This window comes from Mesoplodon densirostris, chromosome 4 (genome assembly GCF_025265405.1).
Source record: "Mesoplodon densirostris isolate mMesDen1 chromosome 4, mMesDen1 primary haplotype, whole genome shotgun sequence".
Classification (NCBI taxonomy): Eukaryota; Metazoa; Chordata; class Mammalia; order Artiodactyla; family Ziphiidae; genus Mesoplodon; species Mesoplodon densirostris.
The window spans coordinates 87308901-87328335 of NC_082664.1; the positions used below are offsets into that span (position 1 = coordinate 87308901).

General features: G+C 45.3%; 1 protein-coding gene across 1 annotated transcript in view; it reads right to left on the reverse strand.

The window, feature by feature from the left end:
* Positions 1-6369: 6369 nt before the first annotated feature.
* The window catches only part of PLA2G4E (phospholipase A2 group IVE), a 60200-nt gene continuing 47134 nt past the window's right edge, over positions 6370-19435 (reverse strand). Inside the window, exons 16-20 of the mRNA XM_060098307.1 lie at positions 17676-17783; positions 16904-17107; positions 15497-15663; positions 7655-7838; positions 6370-7231 (exon numbers count right to left, since the gene is read on the reverse strand). Of these exons, the coding sequence (XP_059954290.1) occupies positions 6993-7231; positions 7655-7838; positions 15497-15663; positions 16904-17107; positions 17676-17783 (902 nt within the window). The 3' untranslated portion in view covers positions 6370-6992. The remainder of the gene's footprint in view (positions 7232-7654; positions 7839-15496; positions 15664-16903; positions 17108-17675; positions 17784-19435) is intronic.

Here is a 19435-nt window from a genome sequence, read left to right on the forward strand (position 1 = left end):
ATACTAGAAATGAAGTAAAAATAATCAATAGCATTTACAATAGCATTGAAAATATTAAATACTTAACAATAAACCTAATTTTAAAAATGTACAAGGCTTATACACTGAGAACTACAAAGCATTTCTGGGAGAAATAAAGAAGGTCTAAATAAATGGAGATATATACCATGCTTGTGGCTCACAAGACTCAATATTGTTAAGATGTCAATTTTCTCCAAACTGATATATAGATTTAGTGCAATCCCAGCAGGCTTTTATCTTTGCTAATTGACACGCTGATTCTAAATTCACATGTAAATGCAAAGGACCTAAAATAGCCAGAACAACTTTGAAAAATAACAAAGTTGGAAAACATACTGCCTAATTTCAAAACTCATTGTAAAGCTACAGAAATCAAGACAGCATGGTATTGGTATAGAGATAGACTAATATATCAAAAGAACAAAATAGAGTCTAGAAACAGACTCACACATACATGGTCAATTGATTTTTCACAAAGTGCAAAGGCAATTCAATGGATAAAGGAAAGTCTTTTCAACCAATAATGCTAGAACAGTTGGACATCCATATGTGAAAAAATGAACTTTGATCTCTACCTTGCACTATATGTAAAAATTATCTCAAAATGATTATAAACAGAAATGTAAGACTTAAAGTTATAAAACTTCTAGACAAAAACATAGCAGAAAACCTTTGTGACCTTACGTAGGGAAAGGTTTCTTAGATGATACTAAAAGCATGATCCATAAAAGAAAAAAATTGATAAATTGGACTTGATCAAAATTAAGAACTCCTGGCCTTTGAAAGATACTGTAAAGAGAATGAAAAGACAAATCACAGACTAGGAGAATACATTTGCAAATTACATATCTGATAAAGGACTTGTATCCAGAATATATAAAGACCTCTTAAATCTCAATATCAAGAAGACAGGGAGTTCCCTGGCAGTCCAGTGGTTAGGACGCGGCGCTTTCACTGCCGTGGCCCGGGTTCAACCCCTGGTCAGGGAACTAAGATTCCGCAAGCCAGGCGGTGCAGGGGGAAGAAAAAAACACACCAAGATACTGTTATATACCTATTAGAATGTCTGAAATTAAGTATGATCACACCAGTTGTTGGTGAGGATGTGGAACAACTGGAACCCTCATTCATTTGCCAGTGGAATGTAAAATGGTACAACCACTTTGGAAAACAGTTCGGCAGTGTCTTAAAAAGTGAAGCATACACCTACCACGTGACCCAGCAGGGGAGGAGCAGAGGGAAGGATTACAAAGGGCATGAGAAGAAGAAGACTTTTGTTGGCCTGAAGGATTTACTCATTACCTTGATTGTGGTTATGGTTGACAGTTGGTTATATCTGTTGAAACTCAACAAATTGCGTACTTTAAATATGTGCAGTTTATTGTACATCAATTATACCTCTACTAGTTGTTAGAAATGCTCACACTTCTCAGGAATTTTATCCTGAGGGAATAATGAATGTAGAGATTTATCAAAGGAATGTCTATCAGCATATCATTTATAATAGTGACAAGCTGTGACTAGTTGTCCCCCCCATGAAGGACTAGTTAAGCAGATGATGGATTCCTACGCAGTCTCTGAAAATTGTTTTATAAGAAGAGTATTAGTGACCTGAGAAAATGCTCAGAATATATTTTTAAGTGGAAAAAAGCAGATTACAGAAGTGAATCCATGTAATTGCTATGGCAAACAGTATGGCAGTTCCTCAAATAATTAAAGATAGAAGTACCATATTATCCAGCAATCCCATTTCTGGGTATATATCCAAAAGAATTGAAGGTAGGGTCTCTAAGACATATTTGCATACTCATGTTCATAGCAGTTCCACTCACAATACTCAAGAGGTGGAAGCAACCTAAGTGTCGATTGATGGATGAATGGATAAACAAAATATGTGTATATACATACAATGAAATATTATTCAGCCTTAAAAATGAAGGAAATTCTGTCTTATGTCACAATCTCAATGAACCTTGAAAACATTATGCTACATGAAATATGCTGAGACTCCTTTATCCTTCCTGCTGCCTGGAATGTGGGCATGATGGGTGGAGCTCCAACAGCCATACTGGACCAGAAGGAAAACTTGAAGATGGCAGAAGCAAGAACTGAAAGGAGCCTGGGTCTCCGATAAGAAATAGAAAAATAAACTTCTTCTGTCTTGTTTAAGCCTCTTTAGATCCTTTTTGGTTATGTAGCAAAAGCAATGTTAACTGATACAGAATTTGAATACATGAATCAAGAACTTAGGACATTACCTTGGCTAGAACTAAAGGGTTGCGAGTTTTCAAAATAGAAGCAGTAGTAGAAGACCTGGGTGTAGATGAGATTGCTTAAGGAGAGTATAGAGTGAGAAGTGGGGAGAGCTAAGGAAAGAGCCTCAAGAATACTAGCAGTTAAAGGAGAGAGGGGAGGTGAGGCCAGGGAAGAGGCTTGAAAATGTCCAAGCACATGTGGCCCCTTCCCTCTAGGGCTGGGTTGGCAGCCCCTAATGTGTGCCCCTGTGTACACAGCTAATATGGAACTTCTTCTTCGTATTGCAAGCCTCTGTTTCCATGGAGGTCTCCTGCATGGGACCAGAAGGAAGCTCCTTGAAGTGTGGGGTCAATTGTTCATCCTTTTTTTGTTGTTGTCCCAGTGCCTACAGCAGTGACTGGCATGTAGTGGGAAGGCAATAAATATTTGCAAGCGGAACTGAACTGCTTGCTGTTGGCAAGGAAGTCATGGGAAGGGAGGGTTTCAGGAAGGAGGGAGTGGTCTGCAGGGCCAAATGCGGTGAACAATCGAGTAAGATAAGGCCTGTAAAGGGCTGGTGCCATTTGGCTCAGTGTATTGGCAATTAGGAGGGCATCGGTGACCTCGGGGAGAAGTGTTTTCATGGAGACATAAGGGCAGAAAACATCCACTGTGGGGCAGGGTGACTGGGCTGCGTGGCAGTGTGGTGTGCTGGCTGCTCTCAGGAAGGAAAGGGGAGACAGGGAGGGAGGGACATTGGGGGAGAAAGGAGTTTTATTTAATTTTTCTATTAAATCATGTTATAGGTGGAGAGCAGGGAACCTGAGGAGGGAGCCTCCCTGTCCTCCCCAGGACCCTATGCTCTTGCCCCTCTCGAAGCTGATGACACTGTGTCCTTATCCCTTGTGTGGCCCTTACTCATCCCCTGCTCTGTGACATTGCCAGCGTTGTTTTAGAAGCTAAGTCACTATTTAACTTCTCGAGTCTGTATACAAATCTTTTCATGTTTTACCCCCCAACCCAAATCTGAGTTCCTGGAAAGCAGAGGCTGTTCAGACTGCTGTTGTATCAGGTAGGTGCTAGGCTGATGCTGGCCACCCTTCTTTCCTCTCCATCAATCAGTGCTTCGTGAAAACCATCTGAGCTTCAAACAGCATAAGTCAGCAAGGGCTGGTGCTCCGCTAGTCGCTGACACGGCTTCACAAAAACAGAAGGGCACCCCACCACACAAGAAAGGGGGAACCCCTGCAGGAGGAGAGGAGGACTGGGATGAAAACAGCCTTCTCACACCTCTGGCAGTGCGTGTGGGAAGCCCAGGCAGGGATGAGAGCAGGAGTTATGCAGATTTTGCAGCCCCATCTGATGAAAGCTGATGAGTCGACAGCATTTACCCACATGGCCAGTTTATTCTGTGCTCAAAGAATACAATGATTTTATAAACCTCGTTTTACATACTTTGATGAATCCAAGGCAGGGCTGCCTTCACCTTACAATAAACACCCAGGTCTTCCCCAGTGGCTCACTCTGATCATTTTAAGGAGAACCTGTTTCTTGCAGATGGAAAGAAAAGATGGCAAAGTGGAGGCAGCTGGCTGCTCTGGTGCTGGAGCAGGGTGGGGTCCCAAGTCAGCATTCTCTGGGTTGGGACCAGCTTTGCAGGTCCAGGAGTCCAGTTTATCAGTGGCTCAGGGGAAGTGATGGATTCATGCTTTCCAGCTTATGAGTGAGCATGGCATATACCCTCTCCTCTCAGACTTTCATATGCATAAGCATCACCTGAAGGCAGTGGAGAGGAGGTGAAAATCTCCTTAAAATGCAGATTCTGAATTCAGTATGGCTAGGGTGGGGCCTGAGATTCTGCATTTCTAACCAGTTCCCCACCACACTTTGGGTAGCAAGGATGTAAATCAGAGGACAATTTTGGTAAACTTCTGACACCTGTCACCACACATCTCCTAACATCCAAAGGACTGCTTAGGGAGCATGGTGGCCCAGAGAGAGGGCCATGTCTTCCAGGTTTGCTGGGCTTCATGTAGACCACATGCCTTTCTGGTCACGCCTTGCATCAGCACACGCATCTCAATGGCTCAGGTTACACATTTTTTTTAAAAATAAATTTATTTATTTATTTTTGGTTGCATTGTGTCTTCGCTGCCATTCAAGGGCTTTGTCTAGTTGTGGAGAGCGGGGGGCTACTCTTCGTTGCGGTGCATGGGCTTCTCATTGTGGTGGCTTCTCTTGTTGTGGAGCACGGGCTCTAGGCGCATGGGCTTCAGTAGTTGTGGCATGCGGGCTCAGCAGTTGTGGTGCATGGGCTTTGTTGCTCCACGGCATGTGGGATCTTCCCAGACCAGGGCTCGAACCCATGTCCCCTGCATTGGCAGGCGGATTCTTAACCACTGCGCCACCAGGGAAGTCCTACACATTTCTTTAGTTAAGTTCCCAGCCTGATGGGAGATGTGGATACTTTGAGCTTCTGTGTCCCAGGGCTTTCCCAGAGATTCACCTGGAAACCATCTCCAAAGATGAGCATTTCCCTCAGGGTTAACCTAGTCCTTTCTGGGTCGATCCTTTCCAGTTTTGTTATCTCAGGGTGACTCTTCAAGAGTTGGGATGTTCTGGCCATGGTGTTTACATAATAAATGAGAGAAATGCCGCTTAGAAATAAGTAATACCATCTGGAAACCAGAGAGGAGGTGGTAAGAGGATGGAGAAATGCCTCTGGAGCAGGTTGGTCAGCGAGTGGTGGCCCCGTGGAGTGGCAGCACCAGGCAGCATCACTCACCTGATGACTCGTGTACCTGCCCAGACGTCCCAGAGCTGCATCCCAGATCCTTGTTTGGTGAACTGGAGCTGCAGACTTGGGCTTTCCTTGGCATTTTGCCAGAGCTGGATGTTCAGTCGAGGCTGCCCAGTGGAGATCAAAGGGATCACTTGTCCCGGGCCTTTGAGTGGTTGCAGAGGGGCTGCTGAAAACCCATCACCTGTTTGTGTTTGTTGTTGAAGAGACCAGGATGTCTCTAGTGCTCCATCTAGATCTTCAAGCATTATGCTTCCTATTAATAAGCTGATTCATAAAAATAAAAATCACAAAATGCAATCGCATTAAATTTTAAAAAGCATTTGAAGTAAGTCAGAAAGAGAAAAACACCGTATGCTAACACGTATATATGGAATCTAAAAAAAAAAAATGGTTACGAAGAACCTAGGGGCAGGGCAGCAATAAAGACGCAGACATAGAGAATGGACTTGAGGACACGGGGAGGAGGAAGGGGTAGCCGGGACGAAGTGAGAGAGTGGCATGGACATATATACACTACCAAATGTAAAACAGATAGCTAGTGGGAAGCAGCTGCATTGTACAGGGAGATCAGCTTGGTGCTTTGTGACCACCTAGAGGGGTGGGATAGGGAGGGTGGGAGGGAGGTGCAAGAGGGAGGAGATATGGGGATATATGTATATGTATAGCTGGTTCATCTTGTTATAAAGCAGAAACTAACACACCATTGTAAAGCAATTATACTCCAATAAAGATGTTAAAAAAATTAAAAAAAATAAAGACCACCTTCAGAAATAAAAAAAATTAAAAAACATTTTTCCAGAGAACCCAGAATGCTTCTCAGGTCCTCTTGTGCATTTCCCGGGCAGAGAGGAGTAGTGAGGGGAGGGCTTTGAGTTCCAGCTCTGAATCCAAGGTTTCTGGGGAACCAGCCTCTTATATAAATAAAATTGGGCCATGCTATTATTCTCCACACTTCAGGCATGTGTGGGAGCCTGTGGCTCTTGGATCCCCTTCCATGCAGGGAAGGTTTAAAAAAATTCCAGTGGGTATACTACTGGGCATATACCCTGAGAAAACCATAATTCAAATAGACATGTACCACAATGTTCATTGCAGCACTATGTACAATAGCCAGAACACGGAAGCAACCTAAGTGTCCATCAACAGACAGATGGATAAAGAAGATGTGGCACATATACACAATGGAATATTACTCATCCATAAAAAGAAATGAAATTGAACTATCTGTAGTGAGCTGGATGGACCTAGAGTCTGTCATACAGAGTGAAGTAAGTCAGAAAGAGAAAAACAAAATATACATGTATGCTAACACATATATATGGAATCTAAAAAAAAAAAAAAGGTTCTGATGTACCTAGGGGCAGGACAGGAATAAAGACACAGACATAGAGAATGGACTTGAGGACACGGGGAGGGGGAAGGGGAAGCTGGGACGAAGTGAGAGAGTGGCATGGACATATATACACTACCAAATGTAAAATAGATGGCTAGTGGGAAGCAGCTGCATAGCACAGGGAGATCAGCTCGGTGCTTTGTGACCACCTAGAGGGGTGGGATAGGGAGGGTGGGAGGGAGACGCAAGAGGGAGGAGATATGGGGATATATGTACACGTATAGCTGATTCACTTTGTTATACAGCAGCAACTAACACAACAGTGTAAAGCAATTATACTCCAATAAAGATGTTTAAAAAAAATTTTCGGTGGGGTATAAAGCTCCAGTACATCCCCTTGTTGTTTTCCTTTGTCTCTTTCTCTTTCTCCCTCAACTTTTTTTTTTTTAATTTTAATTTTTTGATAGAAAGCCCAGGCCAGCCTGCCTGCAGCCCTTGCTAGAGAACGGAGCTGGCTCTGAGGGCCAGTCAGCCCTGGGTTCTGCACCTCTGATGCTAGAAGCAGACACAGGATTGTCCTGGAACTTTAGGGGGGACTCTTTAGGGGTGTCCTGGGACTTTAGTGGGACACTGGCTCTTCAGGCGTTTCTTCTTCTCTACTGCCAGTCGCAAGGCCTGAAGGAGCTTGTCCTTGTTATTCAGGATGTTATATTCAGAGAGCTTCACCAGCTTGTCGAAGGCGGCCCCCGTGTACGTCAGCTCCTTGGTGGCGTAGGGAGTTTTGGGACCATAGATGTCAACCTGGCCCTGCTCCAGCTCCTCGGGGCTTCGCTCCACACCTGGAGGAGCAGAAGGACTTGCTGTAGCCCCTTATCACGTGAGGTTGTAATGGTTTGTTTCTGTCCCTCTCCCCGAGGCCCACCCCTGTACACCCACAAGAAAACGTGCCCATGTGCACACTCACACACGCAGATGCGCATGCACACCTCCTAGCCTCCCAGGGTGGGGACATAGCTTGCCCATCTCAGGACTTCCCTGGCACCGCACAGTGCCAGCCTGTGAATGACTGAAAGAGTAGAGCTTGACATCGCCGGTGCACGGGGGCATGGCGGGCTGTTCTTTCTCACCAAAGCCAAGTTGGGCTCAGACAGGAGCTATGCCAGGCTTCCCCGTTAGTGCTGTCGGAAGACGGCACACGTCTAAGAACAGGAGCTCTCCGTCCAAGGCCAGTTGGGGTGGGACCCGAGCTCACGGTGGCTTACCTGGGGCCTTGTACTTTTGGAAGGTGTTGTTGATGAGTGGGAAGAAAATCACAGTGGGGGCATCGGGTTCCTGGGAGCTCTCCAGCAGGTAGCACTCCTTGAGGTTATCATCCTCCTCCTGCACCTCATATTTGGGGAAGGGGATGTTCTGCTCGGTGCAGTACTTGCAGGTTTGTTTCATGGGCTGGAACATCACAGGAGGACATGTTTGAGTATCAGGAGGGGTGAGGGTGGGCAAGAAACACAGAATTCTTAGGTCCAGCTTTCTGATTTCCCCAGCTAACAACTCAGGTCTCCAACTGCTTTGCCTATTTGTGCTATTTTTAGGACAAACCTGGATCAGGATGAAGAGCCTGAGGCAGTAGGCTGGTGTGTGTCCCACTGCAAGCTCCTTCCCCAAGTCAACTGGACAGAAGCCCTTCCGATGATGCTTCACCCACAGACCTGGAGGTGTGGCTGGCCCCCTAAGAGGGTGACAGCCATGGCTGGCCAGGCTCCCGCGGGACACGCATGGGCTTTGGAACGTGACAGGGCCAGAAAGGACTCTGAAAGGGCATCTTTATAAACAGGATGTAACAGAAAAAGCAGCAGACTTGGAGTATCAGAATCCCCTAAGTTCTTCCCCGTTCTAAGCTCACTAGCTGTGCGATCTTAAGCAAGCCATTGACCCTCTCTGTGCCTCACCTTCCTCACCTATAACATAGGAATAATAGCAGTTGTGCCATCTACCTCAAAGAGCTGGTGTAAGGATCAAGTGAGATCATGTGTAGGAAAGCATGTTGTCCCTTGTTTATAAACTTAGGTCATTATCATTGGTGTCATCCTTGCCATCTGTCTATACTCCCCTTTCCCTGGCCTCAGGATAGGACTGTATTAAAGTAGAGCAGGGAGAGGAACCAAAATGGAGGAGTAGAAGGACATGCTCTCACTCCCTCTTGCAAGAACACGAGAATCACAACTAGCTGCTGGACAATCATCGACAGGAAGACACTGGAACTCACCAAAAATGATACCCCACATCCAAAGACAAAGGAGAAGCCCCAATGAGATGGTAGGAGGGGTGTAATCACAGTAAAATCAAATCCCTTAACTGCTGGGTGGGTGACTCACAGACTGGAGAACACTTATACCACAGAAGTCCACCCACTGGAGTAAAGGTTCTGAGCCCTACATCAGGCTTCCCAACCTGGGGATCTGGCAACAGGAGGAGGGATTCCTAGAGAATCAGACTTTGAAGCCTAGTGGGAATTGATTTCAGGACTTCGACAGGACTGGGGGAATCAGAGACTCCACTCTTGGAGGGCACACACAAAGTAGTGTGTGCATCAGGACCCAGGGGAAGGAGCAGTGACCCCAGGGGAGACTGAACCAGACCTACCTGCTAGTGTTGGAGGGTCTCCTGCAGAGGCGGGTGTGTGTGTGTGTGTGTGTGTGTGTGTGTGTGGCTGTGGCTCACCGTGGGGATAAGGACACTGGCAGCAGAAGTTCTGGGAAGTAATCCTTGGTGTGAGCCCTCCCAGAGTCTGTCCTTAGCCCCACCAAAGAGGCCAGGTAGGCTCCAGTGTTGGGTTGCCTCAGGCCAAACAACCAACAAGGAGGGAACCAAGCCCCACCCATCAACACTCAAGCGGATTAAAGTTTTACTGAGCTCTGCCCACCAAAGCAACAGTCAGCTCTACCCACCACCAGTCCCTCCCATCAGGAAACTTACACAAGTCCCCTAGATAGCCTCATCCACCAGAGGGCAGACAGCAGAAGCAAGAAGAACTACAATCCTGCAGCCTGTGGAACAAAAACAACATTCACAGAAAGATAGACAAGATGAAAAGGCAGAGGGCTATGTACCAGATGAAGGAACAAGATAAAACCCCAGAAAAACAACTAAATGAAGTGGAGATAGGCAACCTTCCAGGAAAAGAAATCAGAATAATGATAGTGAAGATGATCCAGGACCTCAGAAAAAGAATGGAGGCAAAGATCAAGAAGATGCAAGAAATGTTTAACAAAGACCTAGAAGAATTAAAGAACACACAGAGACGAACAACACAATAACTGAAATGAAAACTACACTAGAAGGAATCAATAGCAGAATAACTGAGACAGAAGAATGGAAAAGCGACCTGGAAGACAGAATGGTGGAATTCACTGTTGTGGAACAGAATAAAGAAAAAAGCACGAAAAGAAATGAAGACAGCCTAAAAGCCCTCTGGGACAACATTAAACGCAACAACATTTGCATTATAGAGGTCCCAGACGGAGAAGACAGAGAGAAAGGACCAGGGAAAATATTTGAAGAGATTATAGTAGAAAACTTCCCTAACATGGGAAAGGAAGTAGCCACCCAAGTCCAGGAAGCACAGCAAGTCCCATACAGGATAAACCCAAGGAGAAACATGCCGAGACACATAGTAATCAAATTGGCAAAAATTAAAGACAAAGAAAAATTATTGAAAGCACCAAGGGAAAAATGACAAATAACATACAAGGGAACTCCCATAAGGTTAACAGCTGATTTCTCAGCAGAAACTCTACAAGCCAGAAGGGAGTGGCATGATATACTTAAAGTGATGAAAGGGAAGAACCTACAACCAAGATTACTCTACCCAGCAAGAATCTCATTCAGATTCGATGGAGAAATCAAAAGCTTTACAGACAAGCAAAAGTGAAGAGAATTCAGCACCACCAAACCAGCTCTACAACGAATGCTAAAGGAACTTCTGTAAGTGGGAAACACAAGAGAAGAAAAGGATCTACAAAAACAAACCCAAAACAATTAAGAAAATGGTCATAGGAACATACATATTGATAATTACCTTAAACGTGAATGGATTAAATGCTCCAACCAAAAGACACAGGCTTGCTCAATGGATACAAAAACAAGACCCATATATACGCTCTCTACAAGAGACCCACTTCAGACCTAGGGACACATACAGACTGAAAGTGAGGGGATGGAAAAAGATATTCCATGCAAATGGAAATCAAAAGAAAGCTGGAGTAGCTATACTCATGTCAGATAAAATAGACTTTAAAATAAAGAATGTTACAAGAGACAAGGAAGAACACTCCATAATGATCAAGGGATCAATCCAAGAAGAAGATATAACAATTATAAATATATATGCACCCAACAAAGGAGCACCTCCATACATAAGGCAACTGCTAACAGCTATAAAACAGGAAATCGACAGTAACATAGTATTAGTGGGGGACTTAAACACCTCACTTACACCAATGGACATATCATCCAAAATGAAAATAAATAAGGAAACAGAAGCTTTAAATGTCACAATAGACCAGATAGATTTAATTGATATTTACAGGATATTCCATCCCAAAACAGCAGATTACACTTTCTTCTCAAGTGCGCACAGTACATTCTCCAGGATAGATCACATCTTGGGTCACAACTCAAGCCTCAGTAAATTTAAGAAAACTGAAATCATATCAATCATCTTTTCTGACCACAATGCTATGACATTAGAAATGAATTACAGGGAAAAAATGTAAAAAACACAAACAATGGAGGCTAAACAATACATTACTAAATAACCAAGACACCACTGAAGAAATCAAAGTGGAAATCAAAAAATACCTAGAGACAAATGACAGTGAAAACACGACGATCCAAAACCTATGGGATGCAGCAAAAGCAGTTCTAAGAGGGAAGTTTATAGCTATACAAGCCTACCTCAAGAAACAAGAAAAATCTCAAATAAAAAATCTAACCTTACACCTAAAGGAACTAGAGAAAGAAGAACAAACAAAACCTAAAGTTAGCAGAAGGAAAGAAATCATAAAGATCAGAGCAGAAATAAATGAAATAGAAACAAAGAAAACAATAGCAAAGATCAATAAAACTAAAAGCTCGTTCTTTAAGAAGATAAACAAAATTGATAAACCATTAGCCAGACTCATTAAGAAAAAGAGGGAGAGGACTCAAATCAATAAAATTAGAAATGAAAAAGGAAAAGTTACAACAGACACCACAGAAATACAAAGCATCCTAAGAAACTACTACAAGCAACTCTATGCTAATAAAATGGACAACCTGGAAGAAACGGGCAAATTCTTAGAAAGGTATAACCTTCCAAGACTGAACCCAGAAGAAATAGAAAATAAGAACAGACCAATCACAAGTAATGAAATTGAAACTGTGATTAAAAATCTTCCAACAAACAAAAGTCCAGGACCAGATGGCTTCACAGGTGAAATCTATCAAACATTTAGAGAAAACCTAACACCCACCCTTCTCAAACTCTTCCAAAAAATTGTAGAGGAAGGAACACTCCCAAACTCATTCTATGAGGCCACCATCACCCTGATACCAAAACCAGACAAAGATACTACAAAAAAAGAAAATTACATACCAATATCACTGATGAATATAGATGCAAAAATCCTCAACAAAATACCAGCGAACAGAATCCAACAACACATTAAAAGGATCATACACCAAGATCAAGTGGGATTTATCCCAGGGATGCAAGGATTCTTCAATATATGCAAATCAATTGATGTGATACACCATATTAACAAATTGAAGAATAAAAACCATATGATCATCTCAATAGATGCAGAAAAAGCTTTTGACAAAATTCAACACCCATTTATGATAAAAACTCTCCAGAAAGTGGGCAGAGAGGGAACCTACCTCAACATAATAAAGGCCATATATGACAAACCCACAGCAAACATCATTCTCAATGGTGAAAAACTGTAAGCATTTCCTCTAAGATCAGGAAGAAGACAAGGATGTCCACTCTCACCACTATTATTCAACATAGTCTTGGAAGACCTAGCCATGGCAATCAGAGAAGAAAAAGAAATAAAAGGAATACAAAATTGGAAAAGAAGAAGTAAAACTGTCACTGTTTGCAGGTGACATGATACTATACATAGAGAATCCTAAAAATGCCACCAGAAAACTACTAGAGCTCATCAATGAATTTGGTAAAGTTTCAGGATACAAAATTAATGCACAGAAACCTCTTGCATTCCTATACACTAATGATGAAAAATCTGAAAGAGAAATTAAGGAAACACTCCCATTTACCACTGCAACAAAAAGAATAAAATACCTAGGAATAAACCTACCTAGGGAGACAAAAGACCTGTATGCAGAAAAATATAAGACACTGATGAAAGAAATTAAAGATGATACCAACAGATGGAGAGATATACCATGTTCTAGGATTGGAAGAATCAATATTGTGAAAATGACTATACTACCCAAAGCAATCTACAGATTCAATGCAATCCCTATCAAATTACCAATGGCATTTTTTACAGAACTAGAACAAATAATCTTAAAATTTGTATGGAGACACAAAAGACCCCGAATAGCCAAAGCAGTCTTGAGGGGAAAAAACGGAGCTGAAGGAATCAGACTCTCGGACTTCAGACTATACTACAAAGCTACAGTAATCAAGACAATATGGTACTGGCACAAAAACAGAAACATGGATCAATGGAACAAGATAGAAAGCCCAGAGATAAACCCACGCACCTATGGTCAACTAATCTATGACAAAGGAGACAAAGATATACAATGGAGAAAAGACAGTCTCTTCAATAAGTGGTACTGGGAAAACTGAACAGCTACATGCAAAAGAATGAAATTAGAACACTCTAACACCATCCACAAAAATAAACTCAAAATGGATTTGAGACCTAAATGTAAGACCGGACACTATAAATCTCTTAGAGGAAAACATAGGAAGAACACTCTTTGACATAAATCACAGCAAGATCTTTTTTGATCCACCTCCTAGAGTACTGGAAATAAAACAAAAGTAAACAAATGGGACCTAATGAAACTTCAAAGCTTTTGCACAGCAAAGGAAACCATAAACAAGACGAAAAGACAACCCTCAGAATGGGAGAAAATATTTGCAAATGAATCAATGGACAAAGGATTAATCTCCAAAATATATAAACAGCTCATGCAGCTCAATATTAAAGGAACAAACAACCCAATCCAAAAATGGGCAGAAGACCTAAATAGACATTTCTCCAAAGAAGACATACAGATGGCCAAGAAGCACATGAAAAGCTGCTCAACATCACTAATTATTAGAGAAATGCAAATCAAAACTACAATGAGGTATCACTTCACACCAGCTAGAATGGGCATCATGAGAAAATCTACAAACAGGGGCTTCCCTGGTGGCGCAGTGGTTGAGAGTCCGCCTGCCGATGCAGGGGACACGGGTTCATGTCCCGGACCGGGAAGATCCCACGTGCTGCGGAGCGGCTGGGCCCGTATGCCATGGCCGCTGAGCCTGCGCATCTGGAGCCTGTGCTCCGCAACAGGAGAGGGCACAACAGCGAGAGGCCTGCGTACCATAAAAAAAAAAAAAAGAAAATCTACAAACAACAAATGCTGGAGAGGGTGTGGAGAAAAGGGAACCCTCTTGCACTGTTGGTGGGAATGTAAATTGATATAGCCACTATGGAGAACAGTATGGAGGTTCTTTAAAAAACTAAAAATAGAATTACCATATGATCCAGCAATCCAACTACTGGGCATATACCCAGAGAAAACCATAATTTAAAAAGACACATGCACCCCAATGTTCACTGCAGCACTATTTACAATGGCAAGGTCATGGAAGCAACCTAAACTCCCATCGACAGATGAACGGATAAAGAAGATGTAGTACATATATACAATGGAATATTACTCAGCCATAAAAAGGAACGAAACTGAGTCATTTGTTGAGACGTGGATGGATCTAGAGACTGTCATACAGAGTGAAATAAGTCAGAAAGAGAAAAACAAATATCGTATATTAATGCATGTATGTGGAACCTAGAAAAATGGTACAGATGAACTGGTTTGCAGGGCAGAAGTTGAGACACAGATGTAGCGAACAAACGTATGGACACCAATGGGGGAAAACCCCAGGCGGGTGGGGATGGTAGTGTGCTGAATTGGGCGATTGGGATTGACATGTATACGCTGATGTGTATAAAATTGATGACTAATAAGAACGTGCTGTATAAAAATAATAATAATAATAAAATAAATAAAGTAGACCAAAAAACGGTTTCTTTCCCTTGAAAATCCAGAACTTTTCAAAAGGAAATAAATAAAAATAAATAAAAATCTCTGGTCTTAACTCTTTGGTGTAATTACATGGAGGCTCATACTTCCTGGTACTAGGGAGACCATGTGATCACTTTGAACATAGGAAATTACAAGCTCCTGAAGTGGTACAAAACTTTACAGTTGACTGGGCTCTATTAAGCTTATTATTTTTTTAAAAAAATAAATTTATATATTTATTTATTTTTGGCTGCATTGGGTCTTCGTTGCTGTGTGTGGGCTTCTCACTGCGGAGGCTTCTCTTGTTGCAGAGCACGGGCTCTAGGCACGCGGGCTTCAGTAGTTGTGGCACGTGGGCTCAGCAGTTGTGGCTCGCGGGCTCAGCAGTTGTGGCTCGCGGGCTCTAGAGCACGGGCTCGGTAGTTGTAGTGCACGGGCTTAGTTGCTCCGCGGCACGTGGGTCCTTCCCGGACATGGGCTCGAATCCGTGTTCCCTGAGTTGGCAGGCAGATTCTTCACCACTGTGCCACCAGGGAAGCCCTAAGCTTATTTTTTAAACTATTTTTTTCTTTGCAGCTAAAGAATTACCAAATATGGGAAATGCTCAAATGTAAGAATAAAATTGGAATTAGCTTAGTGAATCTAGTAAACCCATTGCGTGAGGGCCAGCGGGCTACGCCCCTGAGGTTTGGAGGTCTAACCTCCATCAGGGATAGTGGCTTGAGCTTCTCCGATGCTAAGTCTAGGAGCCTGTGGGGAGTGGGACGAGAGACTTTCTTTGCCAAACTTGCCTTTGTCTGGGACCCAGCACAGTAATTGAGGTGGATGATGAGGTCAGCTTTTCTCTCTGGCCTGAGGATGGGCGGGTAGCTGGAGTTGACGACGAATGCAGTGTCCAGCAGGCTCAAGTGGTTCACGGACCCTGTCAGCTGGTTTGGGAAGCCATCTAGCACCGTGTCTGAAAGTCAAGGCTTGTGGTTATCCTTACTCCTTGGCGCCCTGATCTCAGTAGATGGTCAGAGGCACCTGGTGGGGATGGGATGCCCTGCCCAGAGCTCATCCACTTCAGCCTGGCCTCCAGCCCTCCCCTTGGCCAGGATGCCCGGTGAGTCCCAGTGTCCCCCTGAGTAGGCTGAAGAAGAACAGCATTATCTGGGGGGTTTAGCAAGTCTTTTATGGAACATGCACAGAAAGCCCACTACAGCTCAGTCACAGAATTTGTGGTGTAGCAGGGGCTTAAGAATATCCTATAAATTAGTGCAAACCGTGGGCCCAGAGCCAGCTGCCTTTTCTGCCCCAGACAGTGAGGACAAAGATGATTAGCCCAGGCTCAAGCAGCCATTGCAGGCTGTGGCCAAGTAAAATACCAAAGATGGTGGAAAGTCAAATTTAGAGCCTCAGCAGGGTGGGGACGAAGTCCTGAGTTGAAGCTGCAAGACCACAGTTTAAGAGCCAGCTCTGCCACTCCCCATTTGGAGGTGCCTGGGCTGGGCCAACCCTGCCCAACTCCGGGGGCAGCACTTACATTAAAAGGTGACCCCAGGGGTTTCCCTGGTGGCGCAGTGGTTAAGAATCCGCCTGCCAATGCAGGGGACATGGGTTCGAGCCCTGGTCCGGGAAGATCCCACATGCCGTGGAGCAACTAAGCCTGTGCGCCACAACTACTGAGCCCACACGCCATAACTGCTGAAGCCCGTGTGCCTAGAGCCCATGCTCTGCCGCAAGAGAAGCCACCGCAACGAGAGGCCCGTGCACTGCAACGAAGAGTAGCCCCCACTTGCCGCAACTAGAGAAAACCTGCGCACAGCAACCAAGACCCAACACAGCCAAAAATAAATAAAACAAAATAAATACATTTTTTTTAAAAATGAAGAAGAAAAAAAAAAGGTGCCCCCAGAACACAACTGTAGAAAGTCAGGGCCCATATTTCCCCAACTGTAAAACGGGGCCAACTTCTACCTGCTGGGATTGTTATATAGATGCTGTATAGAGTCATTGTACAGATTCAATTAATTAAATACACCACCACTCCACCCGCTGTTCAAGGCTTCACCAGATGTAGAATACACTATGGGGAGTGTCTGCCACTTGGGCCCAATGAACATGGGCAAAGGAGTTTTCTCATCCTTTCTCCCTCCACATCCACTTCCCCTTCCTCTAAACAGAGGCAGGCCTCAAGGGGCAGCAGGTAAGGTTACCTTTCCACTTGGAGAACTGGCCATTCTGTTGGTAGTCGGTGTGCAGCTGCAGCCCCAGCAGGAAGTTGTGGAACTCAGACACAAAGGCCCGGTAGGTGAGGATGTTGCGGAAAGTATTGGACAGCCATGACCCTGGCATCACCACTGTGGTGTCCAGGATGTTGGCATCACATTTGGGGATTTCAGGTAGGAGTGGCTCGTCTTCTGCAGGGGAGCGGTGGCGGGGGAGGGGGGGGGGGATGAAGGACAGGTCACAGAGCTGGAGTCCCCAGATTGCCCAGGTGAAGCACCGCATGGTTGCCCTGCACCCAGGGGTCAGCCTGTAAGTGCAGTGCACACCTTCCTTGTCTAGTTCTCGGAGCCAGGAGGACCCAGGGGAGAGACATAGAACAGGGGCAGGGTAGAGGAGAAGGAGTGGGGTGACAGGCAAGGAGGGGTTCCAGAGAAAACAGAGAGTCCAGAAGGGTGACCTTTAACTGCATTCATAGATCCCCACCCTCTGCAGCTCTCCTGGGCGCTGTGCAGCTCTTCCAAGCCTACCACACGGTGCATCCACTCCCCTGGGCCAGGCCAGAGCTGGCAAAGGTGTGTCCAACCGCAATCACCCTCCCTTCCAGGCAGGGAAGACCCCCTAGCTGCCTTCCTATCTCCGTGGGCCATAGGGATGACGTTGAAACACGTGGCAGGTGGACTGGTCCTCAGTTGCTGATCCACCTTCCCCACCCCCCACCCCCATCGCCCAACCAGGAGGGGAAGCCGGTGCGTCACCCACCGATATCATGCACTCTCTCCCTTGTCCACCTGTGGAAAAACTCCTCCGAGGTGTGGGACAAATTCCAGGCATCGAGCAGGTTCAGGGAGAAGATGCTGCTCCACAAACCTAGGGAGCAGGACCAGCGGTGAGCCGCTCTGCCCAAGAGCCTCCAGGCCCACCCAAATACTGATTGATTCTGCCTTGGACTTGATGCCCCAAGTCAAGCTGCTCAGGGAGTGGGACAGGCTTTCATTTCCCTCTCCCCACAGTGCAGCTCGACATAAGTGACTCAGCTCTTCTCCACCCTCCTCTTGGAACTGGGAGAGGGTATGAAGGCATATAAGGCACAGCCCCAGGAGAAACTTAATGCTGACAAGTGCAGGCTTCAAGTTCAAGTCCAGAAATCACCCCTTGCATCAGTTAACACACTAGTTTAGGACAGTGCCTGGCACATGGTGAGCACTCGATAAATGTAACACCATCTCTTATTATGATTTAAAAAATGCAACACAGGGCTTCCCTGGTGGCGCAGTGGTTGAGAGTCTGCCTGTCTATGCAGGGGACACGGGTTCGTGCCCCGGTCCGGGAAGATCCCACATGCTGCGGAGCGGATGGGCCCGTGAGCCATGGCCGCTGAGCCTGCGCGTCCAGAGCCTGTGCTCCGCAACGGGAGAGGCCACAACAGTGAGAGGCCCGCGTAGCGCAAAAAAAAAAAAAAAAAAAAAAAAGCAAAACAGTAATAATAATACTCATGTGAAATCTTTCACATATATTGACCCATTTGAATCCTCCATAAGGTTGGTTTTACTCTTAAGCCAAATTTACAGATGAGAACACTGAAGCTCAGGAAGGTTAGGTAATTTGGCCTACTTTGCACAGCTAATAAATGAGGAACCAGAGCTCAAGTCCGAGTGTCTCACCTACAGATCTCTGAGCCACATGCTCAACAGCATAGGTGTTCAGAGGAAGGAGAGGCTGCTGGGGGCTGGGGGCTTTGGGGCTGACTTCCCAGAAGAAATGGGGCTTAAGTGGGACTTTCTGGGATGGGTTGGATTTGGGATAGATGGAAGGGAGGGGGAGGCAGACAACTAGTTTAAATAAGGGCATAACTGTTGTTGAGGCTGTAAAGATGGGTCCGTTTTTTGCGGTTGCCCTTTGACAGATGTACTTCGGGCTCTGAAGGGGAGAACTCTATGAGTGGACATCACAGTCAGGCCCCTCCACTCAGTGGGCCTGGCTTCTGGAGGACCAGGGGACATAGTGTTGGGAGCTGGGCCAGGCTTCCTCAGAGACTCTGTCTTCACCCTGAGGTCCCCTCTGGCCCCTTGGATCCCAGGGGCTGGTTCAAGCCCCGGAAACAGGCATGTTGCTTCCTGGAACCAGGGGGAAGGAGGTAGAAGTTCCAGAAGCTTTCATCTCAGCCTGCAACTCCCAGTCTGGTTCTGAATGGACACCAGGGAGACGACTGGAGACCAGGACATTGGAAGAGTCCCCTCTGTTCCCCAGTGACCCAGGAGCCCCTGTCAGGTCCTTCTGGGCCCACAGGGTCACAGGGAGATCAGGGCAGTCTGGGAGGCTCAGGAGTCTCTCCTGGAATGAGGGTATGCTGACAAATGCCAGGAGAGTCACATGCCCAAGGGATAATCCAAACCAGCACCAGCACCTGGCACATGATCCTGGGGGAACAGACCGTGCCTCCTCGTCATTCCTCTAATCAAACGCGGAGCCTGTTCCGCACGGGGCGGGGTTCCCAGGGGCCTCCCCCAGCCAGAAGTCAC